This window comes from Natrix helvetica, assembly GCF_964273705.1.
Source record: "Natrix helvetica genome assembly, chromosome: 9".
NCBI classification, from domain to species: domain Eukaryota; kingdom Metazoa; phylum Chordata; class Lepidosauria; order Squamata; family Natricidae; genus Natrix; species Natrix helvetica.
The window spans coordinates 21,266,724-21,284,292 of NC_138560.1; the positions used below are offsets into that span (position 1 = coordinate 21,266,724).

The following is a 17,569-nucleotide window of genomic DNA, read 5'->3' on the forward strand; positions in this document are numbered from 1 at the left end:
AAAAAACAACAACAACAACAAACAAACACCAGTGAGTGAAAGGCTGGTAATTTGCTGTAACTCAGCTAAAATTTACTTCCGGCTAAAAATAGAGACATTTTCCCAGTGGGATCTGCATTGCCACATTAATATGGAGGAATTAACACCGCAAAGGCATAGTTTTCTTTCTACCAAAGCCAAGTGTCAGCAATGTTAGCAGAGTTAAAGGAGAGGCAGAAGAAGGATTGCTCACTAAGAGAGTTTCTACTATTTGCACGTAGAAAGATTCACATCTAAACACAGTGTTTTCATGTAGGGAAAGGCTTCATACAGAAACCTGAAGATTTGCTTCTCAATCGCTCAAGAGAAATGGGCTGGCTGGAGTTTTTCCTTTCCTATTTGCCCAAAGGCAAAATAATTTCTCCTGCCTCCAGGGCCTTGTCAGTTGCAGGATAATTTTTGGCCTAAGGACACAACTGGTTTTTTTCAAATTTTCCCACCAAATTGGTAGGCAGAGCCATAGTAGGGATGCTTCCTTAGAAGCCCAGGGAGAAGAGAAATTCTTCAACAAATTCTCAAGAGTTGGTATCCATCCTTGCTGGGCACAGACAGGAGGAAAATCCATGGGACTAAGCTTCTTTCCTCAGAGTGAAAATTGGAGCTTGGGAAGTGAGGAGCTGCAAACTGCCGGCAGGAGGAGAAGTAGACAGTGAAATGACCCTCTACTTGGTTACTTTGACATTAAAAGAAGTGCAGGTGCACCACAACTTTCTCTTCTTCTTGGAATGAAGATTGGGAAGCATGTTTTTTTTTTATCAGATGGGATCACAACCTGTTCCTCTCCACCCCACCACCCAAAATAAAAATGCTGAATAATTACCAAGGCCTTCTCAAGTCAGATTGTCATGTGCCTAGAAGATTAATATTGTATGGTCAAGAAAAAGGTTGCAACTTTCCAGAAAATCTTGACATGCCAGATCTATCTATCTATCTATCTATCTATCTATCTATCTATCTATCTATCTATCTATCTATCTATCATCTATCTATCCATCCATCCATCCATCCATCCATCTTCCTACCTACCTATCTATCTACCTCTCTATCTACCAGTCTCTCTCTCTCTCTCTCTCTCCATCCATCCATCCATCCATCCATCTTCCTTCCTACCTACCTACCTACCTACCTACCTACCTACCTACCTACCTATCTATCATCTACCTACCTATCTATCTATCTATCTATCTATCTATCATCTGTCTGTATGTCTGTTTATTTAATTTATAGGCTGCCCATCTTATCTTAAGGTAATTTGGGGTAGCTTACAATCATAAAAAATAAAACTGTATGAATTAAAAACATAAACAAGTGAATCCAAAATACCATGGCCCAATTAAAAGATGGGGAGGGGGGAGCAGGAAGGTGGGAGGTAGAAAGTTATTCATGTCAAGGTGGGAAAGAGATAGAGAAATTGTCATTTCTATGAGTTGCATTTAAAGGTGTAAGTTTTCTATTTTGGGAGCGATGCCCCAGTGGTTGCTTGTGTTTCTTTACCCATCAGAGTATGACTTAGAACCTTGTGATGAGCCCGAAGTGCCAACCTACAGCATCCGCAAAGGTCTTCAGTTTGGTGTGGGGGACATCTTGACTTTCTCCTGCTTCCCTGGGTACCGACTGGAAGGTGTCTCCAGCATTACTTGCCTGGGCGGTAGACGGCGTGTGTGGAGTTCGCCACTGCCAAGGTGTGTTGGTAGGTGGTCACGTGCTTTAATTTTGCTTGGGCAGTCTAGTATATCAGAACATACCCTGGGCAAGCTCTTTAGCCTTTCTTGACCTTGGTCTGCAGGAAGCATTAGGAGATGGATAAGGCTGAGTGAATAAACAAGACCAGAACCCTGGAATTGCTGGCTTTATTATATGTTTTGCACTGTCCATGTGCTTGATCATCCTTTGACCTTAGAGAGATGGAAAAATAATATAAGCCCAGTGCTCAAGTCATAGAGTACAGGCAACATTACATCTGCACAAACCTCTAGGTGACCCTTCATTATCACAAGTTAAGATTTGCAAATTAGATTGAACATGCACCTAGTTATTAAATTTTAGGTAACCCCAGCATTGGAGATTTAAATTAATAGTTGAGAATGTATTAAATCTGGTCTGCAAATCTTAATTCGTGCTAACACCGATTAAACAAGTTGACGGGGAATCCCTATGCTGTGGTTAATGTTGAAAAAGAAAGGGAGGGGAGCGAACCAGGTGCAAATCTGTAGGGTAATCCCAGATCCCAAATAATGTATGACTGTGCCATGTTTAGCTCACATAAAAATGGAATTCCCATAGTGCATTGAGGCATGGTACATTGTAACTATGGTTTGTTGAAGAAAGCAGAAAACTAAGTCTTCATATAATGCTAAGAGATACATTGTGATAATCCTTCATAAAGAACAGAACCAGCTGAGTGATTCTAGGCCAGTCATCTTCCCTAGGTAGGACCTAAATCTAATCAATAATACAGGCACCTCTTTCTCTAAGTTGCAAACAAGCCAGGGATGAAATCCATCAGGTTCTGACAGGTTCTGGAGAACCGCTAGCGGAAATTTTGAGTAGTTCGGAGAACCGGCAAATGCCACCTCTGGCTGGTCCCAGGAGTGGGGAGGGAATGGAGACTTTGCAGTATCCTTCCCCTGATGACCAAGCAATGCCCATCAAGCCATACCACGCCCACCAAGCCATGCCCACAGAAAGTAGTAAAAAAAAAAAAAGGAATTTCACCACTGAAACAAGCCCACAACCTGATCCTGTTCTTTGTGATTCCAAACCATGTCCATAGAAGAATAGATTTAATTTAGGAAAATTGATGAGATTGAAACCAAAAATATCCATCTCCAAATAGTTCCTGGATATACTGGGACATACATTTTTAACTGTAGAAATGTGGTGTGCTACAAAGAAGCACAACACACAAACGATCAAGCAGTAGAGATTCTCCTAGCATCTGGAAGCCAGGTTCTTCTCATCAACATTTCTTTGGTGATAGGATTAGACTTAGAATTATGGGGAATTGCTGCTTGCTACCAACAAGAACGGTGCAATTTTCTATGAGTATGAGCTATAATTAACATATATGAGGCAGAGACAAGAGGGGAGTGGTCAAAAAAGTCAAAACCCCATCCCTTTTTAGTCAAAACCCCATCCCTTTTTATATCTAGCACAACATCTTGACTCTTGTACTCTCTCCTCCAATAGCGCTGTGGACACCCTGCAGAGGAAGGATTTTTTTCAATGAATTATTTTCAAATTCCGTTTTTTAAGCCAGGAATATTTTTGAGACAAATGACGTTATATTATTTCCAGCCAAAAAAGAATGAGAAAAATCTCATTTGCAATTGCAGTGAAGGGGGAGTGCTCTGGAGGTTGCTAAAATGGCCTTGACAACTGTGGGTTATACTATTACTAGCAAGGATGGAGGTTTTGCTCTGTTTTGTTGCAATACTTGCCCTCATCAAGATGTTGAACTTGGTGTTTTAAATGCTGCTTACTGACTTTAGATGTTCCGCCTTCTTTTGTCATATGCCAACTTGGCTTCATTGTCTGGGAATTGGCAGAATGTCTGGGTTTGTTCTGACCTAGGCTTCCTGAGAAACATAAATCACAATCTTAGTCCCCCAAACCCTCTTTTATTTAAACGGCTGTTAATTATGGTCATTCACAGCCCATAATGATTCACAAACAGTCTGTAAAGAGTCTAACAGATGTCTGCTTGAGTTGCCACGGTCTTTCAGGGTAGTGTTGATAAGGACCCACCTTTATCATCCTTGAAACGCTGCCAGAGACCTAATTGCCAATTAGTCTTGCAAGGCCAAACGTAGCACAGAGTCAAACAGGACTTTTCAGAGCTGGAACCACTAGATGAACTAATTGTTTCTTGCAAAAGCTCACATCCATGTCTTATGGGAGGGGCCAATCATCTCCAAGCCTTACTCCCAAATTGCCCTTTTTGTCTTAACTGTTCCTGCCTTCTGGCAGCTCTGCGCATGCGCATACTGGGAACAGGCTCACACTGTTCTTCTGCCTCACTGATGTCAGACTCCGGAGGCTCTGAAGGCAGCACGTAACTACCAGATGTCCCTGGCCACCCCTCTGCCTCCGACACAGAGCCCTCATCCGAGCCTTCCCAGACTCCCAAGACTGGCCCGTGTTCCTCCCCAACCTCCTTACTGTCCGACTCTATTGCCAGCTCCACAGGCCGCCGGCGGACCTCAACTGTGTTGTCTTCCTCTTTAAGATATCATGGAAGGAAACAACAACCTTGAGAAGTTGTAGCCATGTTCAGCTCCATAGCATAGTCAAAAGATGCAGAACTAAGATAAAACAATAGGATTGGTTCAGGGGACAGGGATATATTTAATTATATAGTAAACCTGCATGCTGCCCATCTCATTTAGAACTGACTCTAGCTGGCTTATAATATAATTGTGTAGGAGAGCACCATCTTTGTTTAACCAGTTTGATAATAAAGCAGGAAAATATGGCAATTTGGATTCAGTAGTGGACTATGTTATGGTGTCCAAATGCAGAGTACATGGGTCCTGAATGATTTACAGGATGGTTCTTTATTTTAGTAATCCAATGTTTAGCGTTTAGCGTTTACCGTATTTTTTTCGGAGTATAAGTTGCACCTTTTCCCCCCAAAAAAGAGGGTGAAAATGTGGGTGCGTCTGACACACTGAATGCAGCATTTTTGGCCTCCCAAAACCCCACCCCTTCACAAAAATGAACGTGCAGAGGTTTTGGGAGGCCTGCAAAGTGCTCCTGGGAGCTGGGGAGGGCAAAAACGAGCGAAAACTGGACTATTTTTGCTTGTTTTTGCCCCCCCCCCAGCCTACAGGAACACTTGGCAGGCCTCTCAAACTCTCTGCATGCCCCCTTTTCACAAAAAATGAGGCGTGCAGAGGGTTTGGGAGGCCTGCAAAGTGCTCCTGGGAGCTGGGGAGGGCAAAAACGAGCGAAAACTGGACTATTTTTGCTTGTTTTTGCCCTCCCCCCCCAGCCTACAGGAACACTTGGCAGGCCTCTCAAACTCTCTGCATGCCCCCTTTTCACAAAAAATGAGGCGTGCAGAGGGTTTGGGAGGCCTGCAGAGTGCAAAAACCTTTTTTTTAAAAAAATGTACCTCTTCAAAATCTTGGTGTGTCTAATATTCCGGTGCCTTTTATATTCCCCAAAATGCAGTAGTCTAGCACTAGTTTAGGTAAAATTCCATGTGTAAGAAGGAAAACACAATAGGCCCACATCAGTGTTTATCCAGTCAGTATGTTTTTTTTATATCACTTGTATATCCCCGTCTGTTAACAGTCAATCCTTCTGCCTCTTTCTCTATAGCGGAATGTGGTTCCTTTGTAACCGGGACTCAAGGCGTTCTCTTATCTCCAAATTATCCCCTAAACTACAACCACCACCATGAATGTATCTACTCCATTCAGACACAGCCAGGAAAAGGAATTCAGCTTAAAGCCAGGGCCTTCAGCTTGGAAGCTGGAGATGTCCTCAAGGTAATGACTAATTGTCCGGGGGATTAAAATGAGATTTAAAACAGGAAATAGGACTCTCTTTTTGTTTTGTTTTTTCTAAACTAGTAGTGAATAAAAATTAACCAAAGTTACTAATTACTATCAAGCTTAAAGTATTGACCATAATGGCGATATGAGCAATTAATATTATTGCAATTGTTAGTACAACTTTTATTACACTATTACAGATGTTAAAACCGATAGGAGGGCAACGTAGAGTAGAGAACTACAAAAGATAAACATGTATGCCGATACAGAAGGCTGTAAAATTATTTTATATTGTTATGTTTGTCTTGTTTTTTTCTGTATTTGTTGGGTTTTTTTTTCTGTTTTTCAAAGGTAAAAATGTTTAATAAAAATTATTTAAAAAATAAAATAAACTGAGATATAAAGAACACTTAGGCAAAAAGCATTTCAAGAAAATAAGAACGAATGCATTTCAAAGCTGATCAACCTCACAAAAAATGATGAAAAATTGCACCACTCCTTTTTTGGCAGAAAGGGCTATTGAAGTTGGGAAGGTGGGGAGGTTTCATAGGCTGTAGCATCTGGAGGCTTTGAGTTTCTCTCTTATTCTATAAACTGGAAGAGCCATCTCTTTCCCCTGCCCCTTCAACTTCTCAGGGTCTTTTTTATTTGAATATATATTGGGGAAGTCTATTTTGCATGGGGTTGTACTTTCCCAGAAAAAGCAGATCTGTAATATGGGGCTGTTCCTAGACTCCCAACTGCTTCTACGACTTCTGAACAGTGTTGCTTCCCCCAAGTCTTTTGGTGGCTTTCTATATTATCAATAATGGTGGTAGCCTTCTGAGCTCTAACAGAACTGGGTCTTGAAGACATTGAGGTATTGTGCTACTGCTCTGTTCTATCAAATTGTGACCAGTTGCTGGGGTCTATTGTTTGACCTCTAGGCTTAGAGCTATGGAATCCCACATTAAACCACTAAAAGGGGGGTCTTAGGAGTAGCGTGTCTTACATTCAGCTCAGCTTGTTGCTGCTTACTGTCTAAATTTGATAATGGGCTGGACGAGAGAAGAAGCTGAAGTCAAATCCAAAGATTATTAAGATGTTGATAAAGAGGCTACTGAGGGATTTGGTGGCTCAGTGGCTAAGAGGCTGAGCTTGTCGATCAAAAAGGTCGGCAGTTTGGCGGTTCAAATCCCTAGCACTGCGTAATGGAGTGAGCTCCCGTTACTTGTCCCAGCTTCTGCCAACCTAGCAGTTGGAAAGCACGTAAAAAATGCAAGTACAAAAATAGGAACCACCTTTGGTTAACAGAGTTCCATGCGCCTTCGGCATTTAGTCATGCTGCCCACATGACCATGGAAATGTCTTCGGACAGCGCTGGCTCTTCGGCTTTGAAACGGAGATGAGCACCACACCCTAGAGTCGGGAACGACTAGCACATTTGTGCAAGGGGAACCTTTACCTTTATAGATGGATGCTAAACTCATGATATGAGCTTCAACCTAATTTGGATGGGCTTCCACTCTGACGGAAAGAGTAAACTTGCAGGCTGGGAGTGTCTGGATCTGAGGTGAGGAATGCCTTTACATAGTGATCTTCTGTGCCAGCTGCATCCTTTCTTGGGCCAATTGAATGTCTTGAGAATTGTCTACACTTTGCCTCAACCCATCCTGAATTTAGCAATAGGTTTTATGTACTGACATCCTTGAAAGCTGTTTAGGAATTGCAACTGGTGCAAAACGACAGTATAACAGAGTTAGAATGGACATTGGCGGTCTTCTACTCCAACTCCCGTGCTCAAGCAGGAAATCCTATACCATTTTATGCACATGGTTGTCCAATCTCTTCTTAAATACCCCCAATGTTGGAACACACGCAACTTCTGGAGGCAAGTCATTCCATTGATTAATTGTTCTACCAGGAATTTATCCTTATTTCCAGGTTGGTTTTCTCTGTGATTAGTTTCCATCCATTGCTTCTTGTCCTACCTTCAGGAGGTTTGGAGAACAGATTGACCCCCTCTTATTTTTGTCAGCCCCTTAGATATGGGAACATTGCTATAATATCACCCTTAGTCCTTATTTTCATTAAACCAGATATATTAGTTTAAACTAGAGCCGTGGTAGTGCAATAGTTAGAATTGCAGGCTAATTCAGCCCATTGCCAGGAATTCAATCCTTACTGGCTCAAGGTTGTCTCAGCCCTCCATCCTTCTGATGTCAGTAAAAGGAGGATCCAGATTGTTGGGGGCAATGTGTTTACTTTGTAAACTGCTTAGATAGTGCTATAAAGCACTATAAAGTGGTATATAAGTCTAAGTGCCATTGCTGTACCTAATTCCTGAAACCGTTCTTCATATGTTTTAGCCTCCAGTCTCCTAATCATTGTTGCTCTTCTCTGCACTCTTTCCAGAACAGAGGTCTTCAAATTTGGCAACTTTTAAGACTTGTGGACTTCAACTCCCAGAATTCTCCAGCTGGAGAATTCTGGGAGTTGAAGTCCACAAGCCTTAAAGTTGCCAAGTTCAGAGACCCCTGTTCTAGAGTCTCAACATATTTTTATATTGTGTTGACCAAAACGGGATACAATATTCCAAGTGTGGTGATGGGGTGGCAGTGACGTGCGGTGAGGTTTATGGCTGGTGAGGCTGGTCACGTCATCAGCGCGAGCCACAGTCCCCTTCATGATGACTCAGGAAGGCGGGGAATGGGACCACGTGTGTATGAGGCTGAGGCAGCTTCAGCCTCCTGCACACGTGGTCCCATTCCCCGCCTTCCTGAGTCAACATGAAGGGGACCACAGAGCACACTCACGGGACCACGGCTCACACTCCACGGTCCCCTTCATGTTGATTCAGGAAGGCGGGGAATCGGATCACATGTGCAGGAGGGAGGCTGAGGCTAGAGGAGCCTACTGCACACGTGGTCCCATTTCTGGACCACATGTGCAGAAGGCTCCTCAGCACCTTTTCCCTTTTCCCTTTTTTATTTTCATGATGAGAGCGGTGAGGCTCTGCCTCCCCTGCCTCCCCTGACCGCACATTCCTGCGCTTACCTATATTCAGATCACATGATGCCTGAAATGAAAGTTATGTGCCAGTTATCAATTGTCTACTGAATTCAATTGACCATATTTAGATCTTCAAAGCCCTAAATGGGTCTAACAGGATCTGACTGTTTTCAGAGACTGCCTGTCCTGGGAAACTATCTGGTTACCCAAATTACAACCACAACTGAAACCACAATTTTCATTTTTTTTTTCCAGCAAGGTGATTGTTAAGTGAGTTGCACTCACATTTACCATATTTTTCGGAGTATAAGACGCACCTTTTTCCTCAAAAATGAGGCTGAAAATCTGGGCATGTCTTAGATACTGAATACAGCATTTTTTTCCTCCCAAAACCCCATCCCATTCACCAAAATGGCTGTGCATACCCTTATGGAGGCTTTCAGAGAGCTCCCGGGGGTTGGGGAGGGCAGAAATGAGTGGAAAACAGGCAGGTTTTTGTTCAGTTTTCCCCCAGCCCCCAGGAGCACTCTATTAGCCTCCTAAAGCAGTGGTTCTCAACCTTCCCAATGCCGTGACCCTTTAATACAGTTCCTCATGTTGTGGTGACACCCAACCATAAAATTATTTTCGTTGCTACTTCATAACTGTAATTTTGCAATTTTCCGATGGTCTTAGGCGACCCCTGTGAAATGGCCATTCGGCCCCTAAAGGGGTCGCGACCCACAGGTTGAGAACCGCTATCCTAAAGGCTATCCATGCCCTTTTTTTTTGACAAAAATACGGGCCTGTTTTTGCCAGTGGGAAGGTCGTAAATACCGATCACGTGACCCCCAAGACGCTGTGATTATTGTAAATACATGTCGGTTCCCAACAGCCAAATTTGATTTTTGTGACCGTGGAGATGCTGCATCGGTTACATATGCAAGGACTGGGAGTAATTTACTCTTTTTTTTAGTTCCATTGTAACTGTGAACAGTCACTAAATGTATTATTGTGAATGGAGGACTGCTTGTATTTGGATCAGGAGAAGGGACTGATTTGAAGATTCTCCAGGAGCTAGGAGCAGAGGAACTTCTTCCCTGTGGATTATAGACTTCCTCCATGGAGATTGAGCTTCCGTAGTATCTAGGACAGTGATGGTTAACCTTTTTGGTGCCGAGTGTCCAAAGTACATGCGTATGCGTGCAAATGCAAGTGCACATGCCCCAATCCCCAAAATGCAATGCGAGTGCTCCCCGCGCATGCACTCTGCCCTCCCCATTCACATGTTTCCCCCCCCCACTCTGTTTTGGCTTCCAGGTTGGTGCAGGAGGCTTTCCAGGCCCAAAACAGGGCACGGGGTGCTCACACGGCACCCCCATGCTCCATTTTGGCTTCCCTGATCTCCGCCGGTGCGTCTCCACAGCAGAAATGGAGAATTTAGGAAGGGCAGGTTGTGGGGGACCTGCAGAGATCAGGGAAGGCCACCGCGCATGTGCAGTAGAGACCCGAAGACCAGCTGGGTGATGGGAAGCGCGTATGCATGCGTGGTGGAGCTGAGCTGGGGCGACGGCTGGTGTGCCACCTGTGGCATGCGTGCCATAGGTTGGCCATCACGGATCCAGGACATCAGAAAATAGAAAAAGGCGATTTCTTTTCCCCAATGATTAACTTTTCATCGATTGAATGATAGTGAGTTTAACATTGATGTCAATGGTTTCGATTTCTTTTTCAAATATGCATTAGTGGTAAATATCTGTAGCTTGGGTGTAGGAAGTGGGTGAAGTTTTGTCCTCCAAGCTTGTGGGTTGGTTTCTGAAGGTTTCATTACCAGGGTAGGTAACAATCCTCGTGTTTTGAGAGACCATCTTGTACTGAAACATTGCAGGAATCCAGATGTCTTGAATGCAAGAGAAAAGTGGGCAGAGCTGGGAGCAAAGTTAAATGCATCACCCACTTAGAGTCTTTGTGTTGCCATAAGAGATCCAGGTCCGACCCCTCCTGAATTCTGTTGACCCTTATCTGGCACCAATTTAGTGTTGAACTTCACTTGAGCCGATTCATGTTTATAGCTTTGAATGGCTTCTCTATACGGGAACCTAACGGGTGGTCCTAGTGACGAGGACATTTTGATATTTTTCACACCCTAATGGCTACCAATGCAACATGCCCTCCCTCTTCAAAAGAAAACCCAACACTGCTTTCGTGTCTCAGTGCTCAGGCCAAAGACATGGGACAATGAGGAATGTTTCACCCGTTGCCGTAGTACCAAATGAACAAAACTGTTGACTTTGTAGAAACAAGGGGTGCGGGATCAGTGGATGGGCAGAGACAAGGGAATCCATCTTGATATTTGTTTTCTCCTCTTTTCCAAAGATTTATGATGGCAACAATAACTCTGCTCGCCTGCTGGGTTCCTTCAGCCATGCAGAGATGTTGGGTCTTAATGTCAACAGCACTTCCAGCTCGATGTGGCTTGAATTCATCACAGATGGAAATGGCACAAATCAAGGTTTTGAGTTGCAGTTTTCTAGTAAGTATGGAGGCTGCCAATCCTGCATCTGGAGAAAAAGTATCAGGGCAGTGTTAGAATCGCTGTATTGCTCCTACAGAGAAGCTGTATTTTGAACCAAGCCTTTAAGGACATTTAGTTTGCCAATTAAGGGTATCTAGATGGAAGCCAAGCTAATGCCAGATCTTTAGATGATGTTTTATTTTTCATACCTAAACACTCAAAGGGAAACTATTTATACCGGTTTCGTGTAAGAGCACATTTTTCTTTACAACTTGTCTGTGTAAATATCATTGTGTTCATCGTTACGCACTTCTCCATCTTTCTATGTCTGTTCTTCTACTCATGTCAGGTTATTAAGCCCTCTTTTGAAAAATCACAGATCAATTACCTCCACTGAAATAAGCTACACAAGAAACAGCCTTCAATACATTTATTTCAAACCAATCCATCAGATTGACCCGTAAGGTTCAGGATGAGCAAATAACAAGCCTGTTCTGAAGAGGAATCTGTTGCTTGCTATTTTGCAGCATTTTTCTCCAGCTGCTTAAATCCCTCCCCTTCCTTGGTTCTTTTCCATTGGATGCTTCATCTTAGTCTTGGCACCCAGTGGTGGGTTGTGGCCGATACGCCCTGGTACGGGAGTACCGGTGCCTGTTGGGAACAGCAGGCACCGTTTCGGTATGGTGCTTTGGAGGGCCCACCCGCCTGTGTTCCTTACCTGTATTTGATCCAACCAGGCCATTTTGGCACACGCACAGAGTGTACGGCGCCTCCGCGATGCTCTGCTGAGCAGCTGGAGCGTCGTGAGTGATGGATGCACATGTACGTGCAGCGCATATGCATGTGGTGGATGCCCAGCCCCATCGCAGCGTACAGGTCTTAGAAAGACTGCAAGGTTGCAAGTTCTTGGGTGCCTTTTCTCAGGCTACACGCTGGAAGTTTCTAAAAGAGTTTCATCAGCCATTGACCATTAACGCAACAGCTGAGACAAGACGGCAATTTCTTTCTCACCAATTGCCTTTATTCCTGATTTCAGGTTTCGATTTAATCAAGTGTGAAAACCCTGGTATCCCGCAATTTGGCTACAAGGTCCACGATGAGGGACATTTTGCAGGGAGCTCCGTCTCTTTCAGTTGTGATCCTGGATACACGTTACGCGGAAGCCGTGGGCTTACTTGCTTGACTGGAGAGCGAAGATCCTGGGACCAGCCTCTCCCCACCTGCGTAGGTATGGCTCCTCCCTCTTGTGTAGTAGTCACTCACCAGGCACTTGGCATAGCTCCTAAGGCTGTGATGCCGAACCTATGGCACCTCTCTGCGGGCATGCGAGCCGTCGCCCCAGCTCAGCTCCACCGCATATGCGTGGGAACCTCCTGCCAGCCAGCTGATTTTTGGGTCTCTGCTGTGCATGTGGGAGATACGTGTGATGCGCACAGGGGGTCGTGCGTGCATGTATGGGGGGCAGGGGGAAAGCACAGGGGGAGTGCAGCATGCACCCCATGCCCTGTTTTTGGTCCTAGGAGGCTGCAAGGAGGCCAGCTAGGCCCAAAACAGGGTGCAGGGGGAGGGCGGGGGAAGGAAGAGTGTGAGGGGGGGTCACTCGTGCATTGCATTATGGGTATGGGCACATGCATGCGTGCTTTCGGCACACGAGGACAAAAAGGTTAGCCATCACTGTCCTAAGGGGATGACAGATCAGTTGATATAGCTGTGTAATTTTATGACCCAAAGTCACCCATAGTTCTTGGAAACTTCAGGAAAATCATTGAAATGTTCATACTAAATTGACATGTTAATGTGATAAAATTGTTAAATAATTGAATGCATAGCTGAGACGTTATTGGAATGTACATTCATAGTGGCAGGAAGGAGGAGTATTTTTTTCCCCCCAGAGGCAAAGAGGCAGCGAAACGTAGAATGTCTGGTATGCAGGAAGAGAGCAAGGTTGGACACCCCTCCACACACACCCGGTTCTGACCTAGGCTTCCTTAACAAGAATGAAGCAGGGTCTGGGTCCCTGCAAAACCTCTTTCATTTACACGACTGTGAATTCCTTTCATTCACAGTCAGCAAGGCTTAGCAAACAGTCTTTCAGAGGAATGTTTATCAACATGAACCTTATCTCACTTGGTGAGCTTCCAGATAACTAGTTTCCAAACGCAGGGCAAGGCAAAACTTGGCACAGAGTCTCTTATAGTCACAAACAGAACTTTCCTCTCTTGAAAGGAGCAAAGGAACAAATTGTTTCCTGAAAAAGCCCACTCCCCATTTGTTCCTCTTTTGTTTCCTATGGGAGGGGCTAATCACCTCCAAGGTGTGGCTTTACTGCCAAGTAAGCCCTATTTTCTTAGTTATTCTTTTTTTCTGGCAGCTCTGTGCATGGACATACTGGGAAGAGGCTCCCTGATGTCTAACTCCCTCTCTGCTTCCGACAAGAGCCCTTGTCTCAGCTTTCCTCAGCCCCCAGGACTGGTCCATGTTCCTCCCCAACCTCCTACCTGTCCAACTCTTCTGCCAGCTCCGCTGCCCACTGGCAGGCCACAACACCTCCCTAGCAATTCGCAAAATATATCTATCTTTATTGCAAGTAATTGTTTGTAGGAGAACAACAATAAAGGAACCGCATGTGCTTCTTGGTGCCTGACAAATATAGTTCTAATCTGAAGGCTGCTTGGGATGAATTAGGAGCAAAGAGCATTACCTTTACAAATGGATCAGGATCAATGGCAGGATTACTGCAGAAGATTATCTATCAATCTTTGGACAATCTTGTCCAAATGTGCACAATAGCTTTAATTCCTACTATTTCCTTTCCGGCATTCATTCTACTGTTTTCCCAATAACCTTCAGGCTAATGAATCAATCAATACAAGATGCAGTCTTTCTCTCTCTTTTAGTACACATCAAGGGCACAAATCCAGCTTCCCTTTTGTCGCCATGTCTGGCAATAAATGAGCATTGAGAATTGTCGAGCCACTTCTTGGGTTCTAGCTCTGCTTTCAGAATTTTGCCTTAGAGTGGAATTTCAACCTTCTGTTACTCGACTGTCTGAAGAAGTCAGTGCTTCCCAAACTGTAGGAGAACAACAACAAAGGAACCACGTGGGCTTCTTGGTGCCTGACAAATATAATTCTAATCTGAAGGCTGCTTGGGATGAATTAGGGGCACAGAGCATTACCTTTACAAATGGATCAGGATCAATGGCAGGATTACTGCAGAAGATTATCTATCAATCTTTGGACAATCTTGAAATGCGCACCATAAATGGCCGAGGTTGGGAAATACTCGAATAGCTAAATGTCTCACGGAGATTCTCAGTCATCCAGGCCACGGTTGTCCCAAAAGTGCTTTTTCAAGAGGCAACTGGACTTTCTGGTTTTTCTTGGAAGGCATTTCGCTTCTCATCCAAAAAGCTTCTTCAGCTCTAACTGGATCGTGGGGAGTCAGAGCTGAAGAAGCTTCTTTGATGAGAAGCGAAATGTCTTCAAAGAAAAAACAGAAAGTCCAGTTGACTCTTGAAAAAGCACTTTTCGGACTGGAACGGGTGATTTTGGTGTGAGCCAATATATCCAGACCTCTTTAGAACAGGGGTGTCAAACTCATGTCATCACGGCAGCATCACATGATGTTATCAGGACTTTTTCCTCCTTTGCTAAACCGTGCATGGGCGTGGCCAGCACGGATGCATTCAGCTCGCGTGGCGGGAGTTTGACAGCCCTGCTTTAGAAGGTGCATGCCATTTCGGTACATCCCAGTTTAGTATAATGGAAGAGACATTTTTTGGGGGTGTGGAAGGGGGGGTGTTCTTAAGTTTCTGAGGTCATTCTGTTTTAAACAAAATCAACAACAACAACAAAAAGACAATTTCCTCCCTACAGTATATCCTCCACCATTTGGGGTAGAATCAAAATTCAGGTGTTTGGCAACTGACTCATATTTATTTATTTATTTATTTATTTATTATTATTTATTTTATTGAACTTATTAGTCGCCCCCTCTCCCCACAGGGACTCGGGGCGACGTACAGAGCAATAATCAAGATAGCACCATAAAATCGTGCAGAGGAGGTAAAAATAAGTCCATAAATAAGCATACTTACAAAGTTTAAAACCCCAAAAATATTAAAAACAAAATTTCCCATTGTAAAATGACCTGGGGTGGCAAGATAGTAACGTTATGTCAGGCCGGCTTGACAAAACAGGTAGGTCTTCAGCTTCATACGGAAGGAGCGAAGATCGGTTGTTTATGACTGTATCCTGAGGTTATAGGGTCACCTTTTGCAACCTTCTGACAAGCAAAGTCAAGGGGAAGTTAGATTCCTTTAACAATTGGATTACCAATGAAGACCCAAGTAGTTGGTGGCAATAGGCTGACTCTTTAAAACCACTTAGAGAGGGCTGTAAAGCACTGTGAAGTGGTATATAAGTCTAAGGGCTATTGCTACCAGCTTATCAGCTGCAGTGATTCACGTAAATCACTATGGCAAGGAAGGTCATGAAATTGGACAAAGCTCACTGAACACATGTCTTGATTAATTACAGATGTGTTGGACTCAATTATGGTCGTATGCTGAGAATTACCTGTATCTTTATCTTCTAAAAATAAAGGAGACACTAAAAGGAAAGTTCTGTGGTGCTGAATTGTTTTTGTGGCTTCTTTCAGCTGAGTGTGGAGGCAGCATCCGAGGTGAGTCTTCAGGAAGGATCCTGTCGCCAGGGTTTCCAACACCCTATGATCACAACCTCAACTGTGTCTGGACGATTGAAGCAGAAGCTGGTTGCACAATAGGGTAAGTTCAAAGACTGGAAAAGATTAGCTCAGCCACACACCCCAACTACATCCAGCACTCATCCTATCACTGTGGTTTTGGATCAATTACACTGTGCTGTGAGCAGGGCACAGGTGTTTCTACGTGGGGCCATTTCTACTCTGCAATTAAAAAATAAAGAAATAGATGCACGAAAATGCCTGTGCCAAAATAACCCCAACTCTTGACAGGAATAGCCGAGTTCTACTACAACCTGTTTGAATTATGCAAATTGATCACATTTGCATGATTTCTCTTGCTTTGCATACTTTAGTGTTTACTATTTGGCATCAATAGGAGGAGGATAAAAAGTAGGGCTCCAGCTTCATAATCAGCAAATTAATCAACCACACATTTAAAAAAAAAGATTTGTGGATTAATCAGGGTAGATGTGCTAGTTTTAATTGGTCAAATGTTAATACTTGGAGACAGATTGGATTTAGTGCATTGTAGCAATAGAGAATGGGAAAATAGGAAGAGACGCCTGAACTTCTAACACTCTCGTAGTAGCTTCTCTGCTCTCAGTTATTAATCACATTCATACCTGCAACAGCTTCAGGTGTGTTTAGAATATTGATTGCTGCCAGAGAGATGCAAAGCCCTTTTTGAAGAGCGTAGAAGAGAGCATCCAAACCCAAACAATGTAATTCTAGCCTGAACTGTGTAATATCAGCATGGCAGCTTTCAAGGGTGCAATTTGAAGAGAAAAAAAAAGATCTTGCTAGACAGAACGAAAGTGCTGGGTCCTCTATTGAATTACCTGCCTTATTTAGCAAGAGGCATCCACAGAATCATATCAGATACAAGAGATTAGGAAGCCAATGCTATGTAGGTCAATACTACTTTTATTGTAAAGGTAAAGGATCCCCTCGCACATATGTGCTAGTTCTTCCCGACTCTAGGGGGCGGTGCTCATCTCCATTTAAAAGCTGAAGAGCGAGCGCTGTCCGAAGATGTCTCTGTGACCATGTGGCTGGGATGAATAAATGCTAAAGATGTATGGAACACTGTTACCTTCCCACCAAAAGTGATCCCTATTTTTCTACTTTCATTTTTTATGTGCTTTCAAACTGCTAGGTTGGCAGAAGCTGGGACAAGTAATGGGAGCTCACTCCTTTACGCGGCACTAGGGATTTGAACCACCAAACTGCTGACCTTTCTGATTGACAAGCTCAGAGTCTTAGCCACTGAGCCACTGTGTCCCATATTTATTGATATATAATGATTTTATTACCATCATTAACCATAAATCCAGATTTGGATAACAGCAACCTCTAAAAGGCTACAGATCTCTTGTTCCTCATTTAGGATTTTTCCAAAAAAGATTTTGCAGACTTCCAGGTTTAAGGCAGTTACTTTCCCCTGGACACCAGATTCTGTTTTTTGGCATTCATTCTCTTATCCCCCACCTCACAAAGACAAAATGTATTTTGAAGATGCCATTGGATGTTCATCTTTTCAAAGCAGATGTTGAATCATGACTTCATTCAGCAGGACAAATCCGAAGTGAATAAAGTTGGTTGGAGGAATGAAAATGATGGTTGATTGCTATTATGCATGTCTGCCTTCTGCTTTTTGGAGCTTCTTCTCCAAAAAGGGGGAAAAAAGGATTCAGTCATCCTTAACTAACACAACGGTGGTTACTTAGTTGGGGCTGCAAATAATCTGTGTATCAGGATTCCAAATAACACCCCCAATGAAAGAAGACTCTGAGGCTTGAAGTTCTTGCAACTTCCA

General features: G+C 43.6%; 1 protein-coding gene across 1 annotated transcript in view; it reads left to right on the forward strand.

The window, feature by feature from the left end:
• The window catches only part of CSMD2 (CUB and Sushi multiple domains 2), a gene marked incomplete at its 5' end in the record, with an annotated part of 765,891 nt that overhangs the window by 531,578 nt on the left and 216,744 nt on the right, over nt 1-17,569 (forward strand). Inside the window, 5 exons of the mRNA XM_081962655.1 lie at nt 1,541-1,729; nt 5,365-5,534; nt 10,887-11,043; nt 12,062-12,253; nt 15,688-15,814. Of these exons, the coding sequence (XP_081818781.1) occupies nt 1,541-1,729; nt 5,365-5,534; nt 10,887-11,043; nt 12,062-12,253; nt 15,688-15,814 (835 nt within the window). The remainder of the gene's footprint in view (nt 1-1,540; nt 1,730-5,364; nt 5,535-10,886; nt 11,044-12,061; nt 12,254-15,687; nt 15,815-17,569) is intronic.